This window comes from Salvia miltiorrhiza, chromosome 5, assembly GCF_028751815.1.
Source record: "Salvia miltiorrhiza cultivar Shanhuang (shh) chromosome 5, IMPLAD_Smil_shh, whole genome shotgun sequence".
Lineage (NCBI taxonomy): Eukaryota > Viridiplantae > Streptophyta > Magnoliopsida > Lamiales > Lamiaceae > Salvia > Salvia miltiorrhiza.
Window position 1 is genome coordinate 345690 of NC_080391.1, and position 18140 is coordinate 363829.

The window sequence follows — 18140 nt, forward strand, 5'->3', positions numbered from 1 at the left end:
AAGATTTGTCCTTTTATACATAAAAAATTTCAGTTACAACATTATCTTTTTTTCACATCTTTATATCCACAAATATGAAGAAGAATTTAAAACCTACCTAACACTTTACATGCTCTCCATATCCTTTTTTTTATCATTTTTTCTTTTCTGTATTGTCCTTTTATCAATAATAAATGAAATTATATTAAGGTAATTAAATAGGGCAAATATCACTTTAAGGTAGGATTTGGCTACAAACATGTATTAAAATAAAACTATTAATTATGAAAACCTCGGGAATTCTATGCGTAATATGATGATCGAATTAAAAAAAAAATCGCTCCTTTCAAAATTCGAACACTAGATGAATCTACTTTAAGGGCTAAAAATGTTCCATAGTCTATATTTTAAAATTATTTTTATTTTATCAAATCCATATCACTTTAAATCTCTAACTATATTTGCACTATGAATATACTATCATTATTTTTTAAACATGAACTTTATGTTGGGAGTTTTAGTGTAATGTGTGCGTGTGTGTTTAGAATGTGTGGACGTGTGTGCAGTAGTAGGAGCTAGGAGAGAGCAAAAACTTATTCATTCAAGCGCGTTCTCTTTGATTGTTAATTTATCATGGAAAAATGAGGGATAAACAAATTTTCACTCTTTAAATCCTTCATTTCTACATAATAGAATTTAACCCTTACTCATTCATCATTCTCTCTATAAAGGAGGGATAATATTATCTCATTAACTCATCAAAATGAGGACTACAGCTTTCATCACAGCCCAAAATATATAGGAGTGTGTATAAATATAAAAAATGAAAGCTATAACTTTCATTTTCAAATTTCGTAATATATAGTCATCTTTTTTAAAAACACTAAAAGCTACGGCCATGTTTTAACAATAGGCACGTTTCTTATTTAACAGACCTAACAAGTTCATTATTTTTTCCGTTATCATAGTGTTAATTATTTAATTGATTTATTTTTCTTTTTTTTGCACCAGATTATTTTTCAAATTGCAGTTTCACCATCCATAAAGATTAATGAAAAAAAAAATAACAGGCCAATGTTCTGTCGCAGTATAAAACATAGACTGGTAAATTGCTTCCATTACTGTAGTTGATGGACGACCTTACATGCACAAATATGAAGAAATTTAAAACCTGACACCTTTATATTTAAAATCGTACTCACGAAGAGGCCCACATTTGTCTTTTAGAGCATCCACTATCGGCAAAAATTTTGGGGTACTAGTCTAGTTGGCAAGGATAGCACCATAGTGGAGCCCAAAAAATGGGGTAGCAAATTTGGTGCGGGTAGCAAGATTGCTACCCAGGTAGCAGGCTGAATGGTGGGCTCCACGGCAGAACGAGTGACGCGCGAGTGCAAGAAAAGCACGCTCAGCGCGCACAGCTGGAGCGCGTGCAGTGCACGCGCCCGCTGTGCGCCTGGGATTGAATGCAGATTCCAATTGCAGCCATTTCTCTTTCCTTTTTTCACTTTTCGTCCATTTCCTTCTCTTTCCTCCCATCTTTTGTTTTATTTCATTCTTTTTCTTTTTTTATTAGTTTTTTCTTCTCACAAATTCATTCACTAAAATCATTTTTTTGGTTTATTTCTTTTTCTTTTTCTTAACTTTTCCTTCTTCATAATTTGATCTAGTATAACCTTGCCTTTTCTTTTGGCACCGTTCTAATTTATTAATTGTAAATTGAATACATGCATGGTATTTAAATTATGATGTGTGTATTTATATATATATTTTTAATTTTAGTTGTGTGTGGTAAGAATTTACTTTTCAATAATATGCATGTTTTAATTTCAAATTTTTAGAACAGATGCTCTCCATTATTGTCCTTTTATAATTTTAATATAGGAAAGGGAAAACATGAAATATCTTTCAGTGAATAAACATTAAAATATATTTAACGTTATTTAAATTTTTATGAATCAAGATATTGGATGGATTAGGTTTAGTTATTTCGATTGTTCGTAGACTTGAGTGGATTAGCAAAGAATACGTGCAATCACGTATAAACAGAAAATTCTAATTAATAAGTTTTCGTAATTGTATTTTAATTTTAATTTTATTTTCATAATAAATTTGATTTCATTTATAAACAATATTATTACCCTTGGTATGAGTTGAAATAAAATTTCATTTTAAAACACACTAAGAAGCATTTTCAGCTCTTGGATCATTATGGTGGATTCATCCCCGTGTTCGAATTTCATGGGATGCGAAATTAATTTTTTTTTTTAACTCATCATATTACACATACCCTAAAGTAATATTTACCCTATTTGATAACATGATAAGTGTAGTATTGTTTGGAATTTAGGATATTCACTTTAGTAGGAGTCGTTAGGTTATTGTGTACCCTTTCACTTACTTCGGATACAGTATTCCAACTGTTCGATAAAAGTCCTAGATGAAATCTTCCATAGATTACCTTGCAAAGTTCATAAAACTAGAACGACACCCAAAAGCATTCTTGCATTGCCCGTACATAGAGATGGTCGATGATCTTATTGGTAGACTTAACGAGAGTAGACTCGATCGCTAAGTCGTTATTGATTTACGACACACAGGCACACATCACAAAATTACACAAATTGACGAATAATGTTGCCGGCCAGCTCCTTCCTGCTCCGCGCGGCGGCATTTGTCTGCACCATAGTGGCCGTGAAATACCACGCGACGATGTCGTGGGCAGCGACGTGTAGTCCGGTGGAGGCGGAGAGTCCAACCTGAACCTGCTCAGAAAGAAAGAGGGCCAAATTGTACTCATAGGTGACCTCAAACGTCTTCGAGCCGGCGGTGACACGGACGACGATCATCTTCGTGGCTCCGTTGTAGTTGATCAGCACAGTCACCTGCTGCCCGAGTATGGTGCTATCGACCTCTGTCGTGTTGCTGGATATCCGAGATCCGATGTCGATGCCGATGTGGGGATAGAGCGGATCCCACGCGCCGTTGGAGTAGGTGTCGATTTCGACGGCGAAGACCGAGGCACTGTTGCCGGTGGAGTCAAAGATTCCGAGGTTGGCTCCGTTGGAGGCAGAAGGGATGGTGGAGCCGACGGGGCGATGAAGAAGGTGAGGCCGTCGGCAGGGGTGTTGTCGGGGCCGGGTGTGATGATGAAGTTTACAGTGGTTTCAAAGTCGACTTGGCCGCCGGCTTGGGAGAACTGGACCGGGTTCGAATGCAAGACCCGACCGACTTGTGAGGACTGTGCGTCGGTGAGGCGGAGGAAGGTGGAGTCCGACGGGAAATGGGCGTCGCCTTGATAGATGAGATCGCTCGGCTGGATGCCCCAGAAGTCGTAGGTGAAGGACGTCGATTGGGACCGCACCGTGTTGGCAGCGGCGAGGAGGAGAACGATGGAGGAGAGGAGAGGAACTAGGGTTTGGAGAAGCTTTGCCATGGCTTAATTGAGTAGGAGTAGTTGATTTGAATGTGGTGGATCATGGTGGTTTCTGTTGCATCTATTTATACTAGTATAGTGCATTAATTTATGATAATAATGGTAGCAATCAATCATTATACTTCACGGTTTGTATCTCACTAACGATTTCATTATTTTAATACTCCCTTCGTCCATTAATTTGTGTTCTACTTATTTTTAGTAACTATTTTCTTAATAAATAAATCATGTTTTCTAAAAGTTGTGTCCCTTCTCCACTCAACAAATAAATAATACTTCCTCCGTCTCACAAAAACATGAGCACAGATAAATGGCATGGGTCTTAAGAAATGTTAGTTGAGAGTTAAAGTGAGTGTAAAAGGGGTCCCATTTTAAAAAGTGTTGTGAGAGTAATGAATTAATTAAGAAAAGATAGTGGTGGGCCATAATGGTTTTTTTGTAAATAAGTGTAAAAATGAGGGATGAAAAAAAGGGGATAAATTCCAAAAATAGTAATGTTCATGTTTTTGTGAGACGCCCCAAAATGAAAAAACGTTCATGTTTTTGTGAGACGGAGGGAGTGTATTTTTTCTTAAAATGTGTGCTCCCTTCCCCTAGGACATGAATTGGTAGACGGAGGGAATAATTATTATTAGTGTTGATTGTTACTCCCTCCGTCTCACAAAAACATGAATATTTCTATTTTGGTACACTATCCCACCACAATCCCTTTACTTTTCATCTATGCTTTTTCATAAAGTCGGACCATTTTTTCATTCACAATACACTTTATCTAACATTTCTTAAAACTCGTGTCACTTGCAAATGTTAATGTTTTTGCGATACGAAGGGAGTAATAAATTAGTGAACTTTCATTATTGGATGGATTATGTAATCTGATTTTTGCTACCAATCAGGATTTCAGCCAAACTCAGTGATGACATGACAGAGTCAAGCATATCTGAAGATGGATTAAAATTTTGGAATATGCCAAGACCTCGATAATTTTTATCATTTGACTTAATTTTGCTTAATTTATAACTCATTGAAAGAATAGGATTAGAGAAGTTATAGTAATATTTTATGGAATAGGCTAATGTGGCACTATAAAACATAGACTGGTAAATAGCTAGCTTCCATTTGTAGTTGATGGATGACCTTACATGCACAAATATGAAGAAGAAATATTTTAAAACGTGACACCTTTATATTTAAAATCGTACTCACGAAGAGGCCCACATTTGTACTTTAATCAGATGCTCTCCATTATTGTCCTTTTATAATTTTATAGGAAAGGGAAAACATGTAAATATCTTTCAGTCGATAAACATTAAAATATAATTAGCGTTATTTAAATTTTTATGAATCAAGATATTGGATGGATTAGGTTTAGTTATTTCGATTGTTCATAGACTTGAGTGGATTAGCAAAGAATACGTGCAATCACGTGTAAACAGAAAATTCTAATTAATAAGTTTTCGTAATTGTATATTAATTTTAATTGTTGGGAGTGTAGATGAAAAATGTGGTGGTATAATATTGGAGGGATGATTTTAAATTAAATGCAAGTGTAATGTGGGCTTGTGTGTTTAGAATATGTGGACGTGTGTGTAGTAGTAGGTGCTAGGAGAGAGCAAAAACTTATTTAATCACTTGTTTTACTTTTTCCTTTCTCACTTACAAAATCAATGTCTCATTTGTATTTATAATACAATTACAAAATCGGTGGTGTAAATCAACTATTAGGGTGTGTGTTTGCTTTTTATCCCTCTAAATAGAGGGATAACAAAAATTTATGCCTTTAACGTCTCAAATCGTACTCATAGCGGACCTCAAACATCTTCGAGCCGGCGGTGGCACGGACGGAGATCATCTTCGTGGCTCCGACGTAGTTGATCCGTGCAGTCACCTGCTGCCTGAGTATGGCGCCGCCTACCTTCATCGTGTTGTGGGATGACCTAGATCTGATGTCTATGCCGATGTGGGGGTAGTTCGGATCCCACTGGCTGTTGGCGTAGGTGTCAAACTCGACGAAGGGCTGTTGCCGGAGGAACCGAAGATTCCGAGGTTGCCCCTGACGGAGCCGGTGGAGCCGACGGGGGCTATGAAGAAGGCGAGGTAATACGCCTTGTATTAATATCGCATTAGAAGAGAACGCGAAACTCCCGAGCTCAATCGATCACGCTTGAGACTCCCTTGATTTCTGATAAAGTTTTCTGATAAAGTCTCAAAATAACAAGACTCTCGCCTTTTATCAAACCCTGGTCTGCGGGTTGAAACTTTAGAATATGCCAAGACCCATCAATAATTTTTATCATTTGACTTAATTTTGCTTGAAAGAATAGGATCAGATAAATTATAGTAATAATTTGTGGAATAGGCAAATGTGCAGTGGCAGTATAAAACATAGACTGGTAAATAGCTTCCATTATTGCAGTTGATGGTGGACCTTACATTCACAAATATGAAGAGGCCCACATTTGTCCTTTAAACAGATGCTCTCCATTATTGTCCTTTTATAATTTTATTATAGGAAAGGGAAAACATGAAATATCTTTCAGTGAATAAACATTAAAAGATATGTTGTCGAGTCCAATGTTTCTTTTACTTTGTGGTGCTCCAACGAGTTTGCACCACTTGTTTGATGTTTTTGGTACTCCTAGTACCACCCCAGTTTTTTAATGAATTTTTTATTGATAAAAAAAAAAAGGTTTAGTTATTTCGATTGTTCATAGACTTGAGTAGATTAGCAAAGAATACGTGCAATCACGTGTAAACAGAAAATTCTAATTTAAAGTTTTCGTAATTGTATTTTAATTTTACTTCCATTTTCATAATAAATTTGATTTCATTTATAAACAATATTATAAGAAGCATTTTCAGCTCTTAGATCATTATGGTGGATGATTCATCCCGTGTTTGAATTCCATATATAGGATGCGATTTTTTTTTTTTTTTGAACTCGTCATTTTCACGGTGAATTCATCATATTACATATACCGTAAAGTCATATTTACCGTATTTGATAACATGATAAGTATAGTATTGTTTGGAATATGGGATATTCACTTTAGTAGGAGTCATTAGGTTATTGTGTATCATTTCACTTAAGTATTCCAACTGTTCGATAAAAGTACTTAAAGAAATCTTCCATATATTGATTACCTTGCAAAGTTCATAGAACTTAAACGACACCCAAAAGCATTCTGGCATAGTCTATGCATAGAGATGGACGATTATCTTATTTCTGGACTTGTCGAGGATCCAAAGGTGAAGAATTAAGATCTGTGCTTGAGGGAACTTATTTTGCATAACAAAGACTTTCATTAATATCTTAATTAATTTTTTTATCATTCAAGCTATAGTTTTGCTTGATTCTTATCCCATATAAAGAGTGGGATTGGAGATATCCTACTCTTGAGGATAAAAATACTCAATCATGCATATAATTAATCATGCATATAGTTGATGGTCGACCTTACCTTACATTCACAAATATGAACGATTTAAAGCGTGACACGTTTATATTTAAAGTCGTACTCATGAAGTGGACCACATTTATGTTAGTCAAAAAAGGTGGCTACTATTGTTAGTCAAAAGGTGGGCTATTGCATAGCTGCTCCAAAGACAATTCCAACTTTGCTTCATTGTGTTCTTCAACAAAATACTGCCACCTACCGCCTCTCATTCCCTATAAATGGAGCCAGGCAGCAACCTGCAAAAATCACCCCCAAACACCCCCAGAACAACACCAGAGAAGGGTGTGATATTAGAGAGAGAGAAATCTTGTGTGAGGATAGCTTCTGAGTAGAAGTTATACACGAGTGACAAAAGAGAGTTGAGAGATAGCCTCTGCGTAGGCAAGATACAAAATACAGTGTGGTATTTTATGTTGTACTCCTTCTTTTGAGATTCTCTAATATATTGGTGTGGGTCCGTGGACGTAGGCAGTTTGGCCGAACCACGTTAAATTCTTGTGTTGTTAAATTGTGTCTAGTTTTATTCTTATTTCTTGCTTCTACCAAGTTTGGATGGGGAACTAATTTCCCAACAATTGGTATCAGAGCCTGGTTGAGGTCTCTTGATATTCCAAGTATGCTCTGTGGTTGCAGCATTGTCTGATCTTCCACATCAGAAAGGATTTCTTGAGAAAGATCCGGGCGGGGTGTCTCTTGCGAGACGGCTGTTCATTTTGGTGGAGAAGCGGTACGTCAAGTCTACTTCAAGTCCAAATGAAGTTCGACGTGGAGAAATTCGATGGAATAATAAATTTTGGCTTGTGGCAAGTGCAAGTCAAGGATGCGCTGATACAATCTGGGTTACACAAGGCCCTGAAAGGACGTCCGGGTGCAGTCAAAAAGCCTGGTGCAGATGATGACGCAAAGTCCAGTATGAGTGATGAAGATTGGGAGAATCTGGATCTGAAGGCGGCAAGCACAATTCGTCTCTGCTTGGCCAAGAATGTACTTGCAAATGTACATGGGATTTCGAGTGCGAGGGAGCTTTGGGAAAAGCTGGAAGCTCTGTACCAAGCAAAAGGCATCTCGAATCGGTTGTATTTGAAGGAACAATTTCATACCTTACGGATGGATGAAGGTGTGAAGATTTCAGATCACTTGAGTATTCTCAATGGCATTATCTCTGAACTGGAGAGTATTGGAGCGAAAATTGAAGATGAGGATAAGACGTTGAGACTCATCTTGTCTCTTCCACGTTCCTATGAACACATGAAGCCAGTATTAGTTTATGGGAAGGAAACTCTGGTCTTTGCTGAAGTCACGGGCAAACTTCTTTTGGAAGAAAGAAGGCTGATGAGTGAAGGACGTCCTTCATCGGAAAATTCAGCAATGGTGGCCTTTAGCAGAGGGAGAAAAAAAGACTCCAAGGGCGTTGTTTGTTGGAGGTGCGGTAAACCCGGCCATACGAAGCGAAACTGTCCAGGTGGAGCTTGTCAAGGTGGAGCGGATTCGGCAGAAAGCTCCGAACAAGCAGCTAACATCATTGTTGATGATGTCTTTTGAGGACATGAATATCCTTATGGCATGTCCAATGGCCATGATAGAGGATGTGACGATGTTAGTTGGACCACATGTGCATGGTTTTTGGCATGGATGCAGGTGTGTGGTGAAAAGTATGTCGATGGCTGATGACTTCTAGGAGGGCCAAAAGCTAGAAGGTTGCACCAAAAATTTCAGCAAGGTTTTTTCGACATGTGCCGAAGTAAAATTCTTAGAATGGTTTATTCTAAGTGTTCTACTCATTTGGTGGAGTAAGTTTATTCTCTTTTGAGGATGATGGTTCTTTGTGATAAGAATCATAATTTGTCGGCGGTTCCGGTTTGTCGACAAAAGGTGTTTTAAACACGGTGGTTAGCTGAAAAATCAGAAATGATCCAAGGAGTCCAGATCGAGTGGGAGTTGTGAGCAGAATTATGGCAAATTCTGGAAAGCAGCATTGGGAAGCAGTAAAGTGGATATTGAGATATCTACGTGGATCTACTGATAGATGCTTGTGCTTTCGACGAGGTAATGTAGCACTACAAGGTTTTGTAGATGCAGATTTTGCCGGTGCGGTAAATCGCAGGAGAAGCACTACCGGTTATGTCTTTACAGTTAAAGACAGAAAGGCTGCTGCGTTGATTGAGGTGTGAAGACAGATTGGAATCAGTCTTCAAGTGGGAGATTGTTAGTCAAAAAAGGTGGCTACTATTGTTAGTCAAAAGGTGGGCTATTGCATAGCTGCTCCAAAGACAATTCCAACTTTGCTTCATTGTGTTCTTCAACAAAATACTGCCACCTACCGCCTCTCATTCCCTATAAATGGAGCCAGGCAGCAACCTGCAAAAATCACCCCCAAACACCCCCAGAACAACACCAGAGAAGGGTGTGATATTAGAGAGAGAGAAATCTTGTGTGAGGATAGCTTCTGAGTAGAAGTTATACACGAGTGACAAAAGAGAGTTGAGAGATAGCCTCTGCGTAGGCAAGATACAAAATACAGTGTGGTATTTTATGTTGTACTCCTTCTTTTGAGATTCTCTAATATATTGGTGTGGGTCCGTGGACGTAGGCAGTTTGGCCGAACCACGTTAAATTCTTGTGTTGTTAAATTGTGTCTAGTTTTATTCTTATTTCTTGCTTCTACCAAGTTTGGATGGGGAACTAATTTCCCAACAATTTATCCTCTAATCAATGCTCTCCATTTTTGTCCTTTTATAATTTTATAGGATATCTTTCAGTCGATAAACATTAAAATATAAATAATTGTATTTGTATTTTTGTGAATCAATATATTGGATGGATTAGGTTGAGTTATTTCGATGTTCAATTATTATGTTGCTTTCGTGAACTTGCATGTGCGGATTATTAGCAAAGAATACGTGCAATCACATGTAAAATGAAAATTCTATTATTTTTTTTTTTAGAATTACAAGAGATATCTATTATATAATCAAATAAGCTGCACGTATACAGGCGAGATATCTACACCACACAAAGGTGGGAACAAAATCACATGTAGGCAGGACCAGTACCCACACAAAGGTGTGAAAACTACACTGCACGCAAGCGGAATTCAACCCAATTTTTAATTTTCTTTCTTGCAGTAAATGTTTATCATTTTTGGATTATTTTTGAATCAAATGTTGGATATTTAGTTTGAGTTTGTTTAATTCATTATTTATGAGTTTCTTATAAGATACCCCTTCCTTCGTTCCTATAAAAATAGTCACAAATTTTCATTAATTTTTGTACGTCCATAAAAAATAGTCATATTTCATTTATAAACACTATCCTTACCATTCGGACAAGTTAAAATAAAATTCATATTTAAATATAGACTAGGAAACAGTTTCAGCCCTTAGATCATGACGGTAGATTTATTTTAGTACGTCCATAAGTATAGTATTGTTTGGAATATAGGATACTGGTAGGAGTCTCTAACAAACAAATATAGGAGGATTTATTGTTTTGATATATGTATGAGACACTCTTATTTGTGGATAGGACAAGTTACAGATGTACGAGAATTATTTTGTTGCCCCAGGATCCTTCCGAATGTAATACTCTCTCCGTCCACGATATCGTTTTTCATTTTTGCCATTTTGATCCGTACACAATATCATTTCCATTTTTATTTATAGCAGTAGGGTCCACAAACTCCACTCACAAATAGTGAGACCCAAACTCCACTCACAAGTACTATCAATTGCTATCCACCACTTTGTTAAAATTCGTGTCTTCCAAAAAGTGAAAACGATATCGTGGATGGAGGTAGTAATTGATTTAGTGTTGGATTAATTATGGATTACTTCATATATAGTGTTCCAACTATTCGATAAAAGTCCTTAATGAAATTTTGCGTAGATTACCTTGCAAAGTTCATAAAACCAGAACGACACCCAAAAACATTGTTACATAGTCCTTACATAGAGACGGACGATTATTTTATTTCTAGACTTAACGAGAGCAGACTCGATCGCTTAGTCCTTATTTATTTAACACACACACACATTTCAAAATCACACAAATTGACGAATAATGTTGCCGGCCAGCTCCTTCCTGCTCCTCGCGCTGGAATTTGTTTGCACCATGGTGGCCTTGAAATTCCACAAGACGATATCATGGGTGGCGACGTAAGGTTGGCTTAGTCCGCTGGCGGCGGAGAGCCCTACCTGAACCTGCTCAGGAAGAAAGCCGCTCAAATCGTACTCATAGCTGACCTCAACCGTCTTCCAGCCGTTGGTGGCGGTGACGGTGATCATCTTCGTGGCTCCGACGTAGTTAATCCGCGCACTCACCAGCTGCCTGATTATGCCTTCGCTGAACTCCGTCGTGTTGCGGGATTCCCTAGATCCGATGTCGATGCCGATGTGAGGATAGCTCGGATCCCACGGGTTGTTGACAAAGGTGTCAAACTCGATGGCGAAGACCGATGGGCTATTTCCGGAGAATCCGAAGATTCCGAGGTTGCCCCCGGTGCCGCCGTTGGGGATGGTGGAGCCGACGGGGGCTATGAAGAAGGTGATGCCGTCAGCGGTGAGGTTGGTGGGGCTGGGTGTGATTATGAAGTTTACGGTGGTTTCAAAGTCGACTTGGCCGCCGGCTTGGGAGAACTGGACAGGGTTCGAGTACAAGACCCGGCCGACACTGCCGATTATCGGGTTGGTGAGGCGGAGGAAGGTGGAGTCCGATGGGAAATGGGCTTGGCCTTGGTAGGTGAGATCGGTCGGCTTGTCGCTCCAGAAGTCGTAGGTGAAGGACGTCGATTGGGACTGCGCAGTGTTGGCGGCAGCGGCGAGGAGGACGACGACGGAGGAGAGGAGAGGAATTAGGGTTTGGAGGAGCTTAGCCATGGCTTAATTGAGTATATTTAGATGTGGTGGATGATGGTGGCATCTCTTGCTCCTATTTATAGTAAATAGTGAATAGTGTATATATGCATGATATTATGATTTAATTGCCTATGAATTATTGAACTTTTATCAAATTTTTATTTTATATATAAACTTCAAATTAAGTGTAGCGTGATAATCACAAAATTTATTTAATCTTATATTTGCTACCAATCAGGATTCTAGCCAAATTTACTGTTTACATTAAGATGGATTGAAACATTAAGATATTCCAAGGATCTTAATAATTTCTATCATTTGACATAATTTTATTTGATTCATATCTTATTGAAAGAATATGATTTTTATTCCCTCCATTCACAAAGATTGTATGGTGAACTCAGAACATGAGTTTTAATAAATACTTCTTCAATCCCCAAAATAACTTTCTATGAGAGAGGAGCATGAGTTTTAAGACAAAATTGTTGAGTGTATTGGAAGTGGTTAAAAAGTGTTAGTATTGAAAGTGATGAAAATGTGTTATAATTAGTATTTGAAGTGGTGAAAAGGTAAAAAAAAATAGAGTAAATGGAGTATATATATTAGTGGGGTAGTGTTCTAAAATGAAAAATGAAGTTATTTGAAGGACAATCCGAAAAGAAAAGTTAGAAAGTTATTTGGAGGACGGGGTTAAATTGGAGATATGTAGAAAATGTAGAAGGATCTACCAAAATTGAGTGGAGAAAAGGATCCACCAAAGTTGATGTGTTAAATGGTTGAATATTTTGTAAATATTGAATGTGAATGATGTTTAAAATATAAGGGGCGTAGTTTCCAAATAAAGAAAGTATACAATCTTTATGGACAGACGAAAATAATAATAAACATACAATCTTTGTGGATTTAGGGAGTGATAAACATTTCATTCATTTATTGTGGTTTGGAATCGATCTTTATCAACATTACATGCATTCGCAAATATGAAGAAGGATTTAAATGTGACACCTTATTTTATATTTAAAATCGCAATCACAAAGAGGACCACACTTATCCTCTAATCAATGCTCTCCATTATTTTAAAGGAAAGGATAAACATGATTCTTGTTTTATTTATGCTTTTAATATATACAATTAATTAGATGATTTTTGGGGCAAAAAGTGAAGATTTTGATGTACGACGGAGTCAAGTAAAGAAGTTGAAAAAAGTGATTTTTGATGCAATTTTAGAAGATCCAAAGATGAAGAATTAAGATATGTGCTTGAGGGAACTTATTTTGCATAAGAAAGACTTTCATTAATTTCTTAATTCGAGTATAAAATTAGAGGATTAAAATTACAACTAATGTTCCTTTGGCTTTTCCTTGAACAACATAATGAATTTTCTTTGGTAGTTTCGTCTTTTTCTTTGACAATGAGAATTGAAGTAAATTGTATTGTATTGGAGATTCTAGTAACATTATTCTATTTTATATTTCATGATTTAAGGGCTGAAAATATGTAAGTATGTCCAAGGCTAAATTTTAGGTAAATAAGTGCTTCATACTTTGTTAATATGCCACTTTACAAATAATGTATGTGTGAAGTTGAATTTGTTTCTTCATTTAAAGAGAACTAATAATGATATCCATTTCCCCCGTGATGATTCGAACCCCCAACTTAATAATTACTGGTGAAACGTTTTATCCATGTGATGACTCTAACCCCCCAATTTATAATTAATGATTGGATGGGAAGCGTATTGAGGTTGTTAGTGATTCTTCCAAGGTTATTTTTTTAACTATGAACTATCGATTTTGTATCAATTGTACCCTGCATTTGTTTTTTAGCCAGAGAAAGTAGACGTTGCACTCGAGATTGCCACAACGTATTTTGTTATTTTAGTATTTCCCTCATTTATTTCAATTTTGTTTCCTTTTCAGGTTAGTTTCCTAATTGTGTTGGGATTGCATATCTCATTGAAAGGATAGAATTAGAGGTAATAATTTGTGAAAGGGACCATCGTTTAATATATAATGGATTACATTTCTCAACACACATTGTACTTATGCATTTTGTTTTATTAGGTTTTTAATTTGTACTTAATTTTCTCATTTTAGTAGGTTTTTGTACTTGTTTTTAACATGGACAGGTGAATTGCTTCCATTTGTATATAGTTGATGGTGGACCTTTGCAAACACAAATATGTGGAAGGATTTAAGACGTGACACCTTTATATTAATTTAAAATTGTTCTGACGAGGAGGACCACATTTAATTAATTGTACTTTAATTAGAGTCTCCATTATTGTCCTTTTATAATTTTATATGAATCAAGATATTGGATGGATTGTGTAGGCCATTAATGTCCAAAGTCAAAGGTCATGAGTTCGAGTTCACTGTGGTGAGATCTTTAAATTTCTTTATTTACTTGTTAATTTGTAAACAAAAAAGATGATATTCGATGTATTAGGTTTAGTTATTTCGATGTTCAATTATTATGTTGCTTTCGTGCGGATTAGCAAAGAATACGTGCAATCAATTTTGGATTATTTTTTAATCAAATGTTGGATATTGCTAAATAATTTGATATGTAACTATAAAAAGTTAGAATATGTGAAATAGTTAATCATAAATAGCTTATTTGGTTTTTATTAAAAATAATTAATTAAATGGGGAAAAAATAAGTAATTATATTTTCAGATTCGGAAACTAAGGGCTTTATTTTAACTAGCACGAACCATTCGTGCGATGCACGACGAACATTGAAATTAAATAATATATTTAAATAAATAAATAAATAAATAAATAATATTAAATAAAATTAAAATATATAAATACAAAATATATTTTAAAAATAAAATAAACTAAAACATTCCACGTCAATTACTTAATAAAAGCCTGAACTTGAAAATATAAATTTTCAATTTTGTATAAAGCGTAATGATAATTAAAGTTATTAAATAAATGTAAAAAAAGTCTATAATAAAAATTAGCATTACGCATTATTATTATCGAGTATTACACATCATAATAAATAAATAAATATTTTCATACACAAACATAAATGAAAAATTGTAAAATTTTAATAAAGAGAGAAAATAAAATATTTTAATTTTTTTTCATAACTTATTTGCTTTAAATTCATTTTCACGATTTTTATACTATATTAAATTTAAAATGCATATTACATATTTTTTTAAAATCAAATCATGTGACAATGTTTAGAAAAGAATTAAAATATAGAAAAAAATTAAAAATAGTGATAAAAATTGATGGGAGAAGAGAGAGAAAAAAGAAAGGAAAGAAATAGAGGAAAAACTCTTTTTTTTATAATATAGATTATACACATTTTAGAAAGAAAAAAAAATATTGGTAAAGTATTATGTTTTTAAAGTGGGCTGAGAAACTAAACCGTATTTGGATAAATTGGACGAGTGTCCGAAAATATGGGATTATAGTTGGAAAAGAAAAAAACTAATTTTTTAAAATTTGGCTGTAAAAAATAGTTGTTAGAACTGCCTTTTTATATATAATATAGATTTAATCATTTTCATATGTCAGTTATATTATGTAAATGACGTTTTTAGTAAATATGAACTATCAATTTTGTATCAGTTGTGTTGTTATTTGATTTCATTAGTTAAAAGTCGTGTTTTAGCTTTTATGAGAGGAGGAGCGTTTCTGCAGAAGGGTATATTAGCAAAGTCGCAGACACGAAAGGGTTTAAGTGCAAAGTGAAGGTTTTGTTTGCAGCAGTTGATCATCATCGGATAGCTGTGATTTAATCTGCAAAGAATTAGTTATAACTAATTCTGGAGATCATCTTCTTCGCGATGCAATTTTACAGTTCAGAGCTTAAGTTTGCAGAGCTTGTTTTTCTTTCATTTTTCTCGTTATTCAAAGTCTGCGATAGGCGAGTGATTGAAAGAAGTGTACTCTCTCTCTTGTAATCTCAGTTTGTGAATTAATAAAAGGCTCAAAGTTCTTGGTCCCGTGGATGTAGGGTTCATACCCGGAATCATGTGTGTAATCTTCATTTTCTTGCGTCGATTTACTTTAAAAGTTGTATCTGGCATCCGTTTTTCAGCTACAGAAAGTAGACGAGTTCGAGGGTTTTTTAGGACAGTAACTTAGATTGATTTGGAAATTAGGACAATAACTTTCGAACTTGTAAAAATAGGACACTAATTTTTTTTGAGTAAAATAGGACACTAATTAATAAGTGTTGCATCCGCAGAACATTTTTCGGCCAATTATCCGCCGAGAAATGTCCTATTTTTACGACGCTTATTAATTAGTGTCCTATTTTACTCTAAAAAAAATTGATGTCCTATTTTTACAAGTCCGAAAGTTTTTGTCCTAATTTTCAAATCAACATAAGTTATTGTCCTAAAAAATCCCCTGACTCGAAAGTAGACATTGCACGCCGGAGGCCACAACATAATTAGATTTATGGTGTGTTTGGTTTTTATCCCTCTAAATGAAGGGATAACAAAAATTTATGCCTTTAAATGTCTCATTTTGAGTTATAATATTATCCTTCCTTGAAGTGAAAATAAGGAAAGAAAAATGGTGAATTTCTCTTTTGTGTAAAATATGAGAAAAGAAATGAGACATTTAAAGACATAAATTTTTGTTATCCCTCATTTTCTCATCCATCAAAGTGAACGCACCCTTAAAGTGATGGTTTGATAAAATAAAGTGATTGTTTCTACACTAAACCTGATTGCGTTCGGCCTTTTTCGTTATTTTAGTATTTTACTCATTTATTTTCAATTTTGTTTCCTATACACGGATATTTGATGTATGAGAAGATGCTTTCAGAGTTCGAGGGCTTTTTAGGACAGTAACTTAGGTTAATTTGGAAATTAGGACAAAATTTTTTGGACTTGTACGTAAAAATATGACACTAATTTTTTTTAAGAGTAAAATAGGACACTAATTAATAAGTGTTGCACTCGCAGAACAGTTCTCGGCCAATTATCGGCCGAGAAATGTTCTATTTTTACGACGCTTATTAATTAGTGTCCTATTTTATTCTAAAAAAAATTAGTGTTCTATTTTTATATGTCCGAAAGTTTTTGTCTTAATTTCCAAATCAACATAAGTTAGTGTCCTAAAAAATCTGTGACTCAAATGCTTTCATATGATCATTTTCAGAAATGAAATTATTTATTTTCTTTCTCACGAAGAGCGCTCACTTTGACATCAGTATCGCATGAGCTGCACATAATTAATGAAAGAAAATAAGCATACACTTGCATTATATAAGAAGAGCATATATACTCGCAGCCGTTTCTCATAAATTTCACGCAGTTTTTCGATCTTTAGAGCCGCCGGCATGCTCGGCCGATCTGAAGCTCCAGTAGTCGATATCGTGAAGGGCGACGAGGTCGCCGGTGGAGGAGGCGATTCCGACCTGAACCTGCGACGGAAGAATTTCCCCCAAATCATACTCGTATTCGAGAAGGCGAGTTTCTTTGTCGCATTTGAGCGTAACGTCGATGAAATTGATGCCGTCGTATTGTATGTGCAGCTGCGCCTCTTTACCGATGCACGAATCGCCAAATTTCACGAAGTTGCTCGACTTTATCGAGCTGATGTCGATGCCGATGTGCGGGAGATCATGGCTCGGATCCCAACCGTTGGAGTAGAGGTCGAATTCAACAGCAAAGAAGGTGGAGGCGGCCGGGCTATCCCCCGAGGGGTCGAATAGGCCTAGATTGCCTCCGTAGGAACCCGGGGGGATGGTGGTCCCCACGGGCGCCATGAAGAAGGCGAGGCCATCGGCGGCCGGGCCTTTGGTGGGGGTGATGGTGAATTTTATGGTGGTATTGAAAGATACTACAATTGAATTTTCCCACAATTTGAAGGGTTTGGAGTACAACACGCGGCCGATGCTCGACGGCCGTGGGAGGCCGTTGGCGTCGGTTTTGGTTAGCCGGAGGGAACGGGCGCCATCGGGGACGTGGGCGTCGCCCTGGTAGGTTAGGTCGGTGGAGTTGGCGACGAAGGAGGTGAAGGTGAAGGAGGTCTTTTGTGAGGTTGCCTTGTTTGCTAGCATTAGGAAAAATGCTATGCAAAAGAGGAGAAGAATTAGGGTTTGTAGAAGCTTGGCCATGGCTTGATTTGATGGATGGAGTATTATTTGGATGTGGTGAATAGTTGTTGGCTCTCTAGCCCTATTTATATTGGTCTAATGCTACATTCCATTATTAGTTTAATATATTGTAGCTCACTATTTTTTTTGAACTTTATGGAGAAGACATGAGTTTTTTAAAAAAATTGAGAAATGTGTATAAAGTTAATAAAGAGGCTCACTAAAGTTGATTTGGTAGGTATTAATAAATTATTTATGAGATGAGTTTTTTGTAAATATTGTGTGTGAATGAGAGTAAAATATAAAGGTACATATGTCTTAAAATGAAAATTAAGG

At 36.1% G+C, this 18140-nt stretch overlaps 3 protein-coding genes across 3 annotated transcripts; all 3 read right to left on the reverse strand.

Annotated features, from left to right (window-relative positions):
- Window positions 1-2491: 2491 nt before the first annotated feature.
- On the reverse strand, window positions 2492-3448 carry LOC131026551 (lectin alpha chain-like). Its single transcript, XM_057956440.1, is given in 2 exon segments — window positions 2492-3070; window positions 3073-3448. Coding segments are annotated over 2 exon segments (819 nt in total). The 5' UTR covers window positions 3416-3448; the 3' UTR covers window positions 2492-2594.
- Window positions 3449-10739: 7291 nt separating this feature from the next.
- On the reverse strand, window positions 10740-11858 carry LOC131026549 (lectin alpha chain-like). Its single transcript, XM_057956438.1, has one exon. It carries the CDS (start codon window positions 11745-11747, stop codon window positions 10914-10916), a length of 834 nt encoding a protein of 277 aa, XP_057812421.1. The 5' UTR covers window positions 11748-11858; the 3' UTR covers window positions 10740-10913.
- A 5154-nt stretch (window positions 11859-17012) lies between these two features.
- Window positions 17013-17825, reverse strand: LOC131024722 (agglutinin-2-like). Its single transcript, XM_057954259.1, has one exon. The coding sequence runs from the start codon at window positions 17823-17825 to the stop codon at window positions 17013-17015; it is 813 nt and encodes a 270-aa protein (XP_057810242.1).
- Between the last annotated feature and the right edge of the window lie 315 nt (window positions 17826-18140).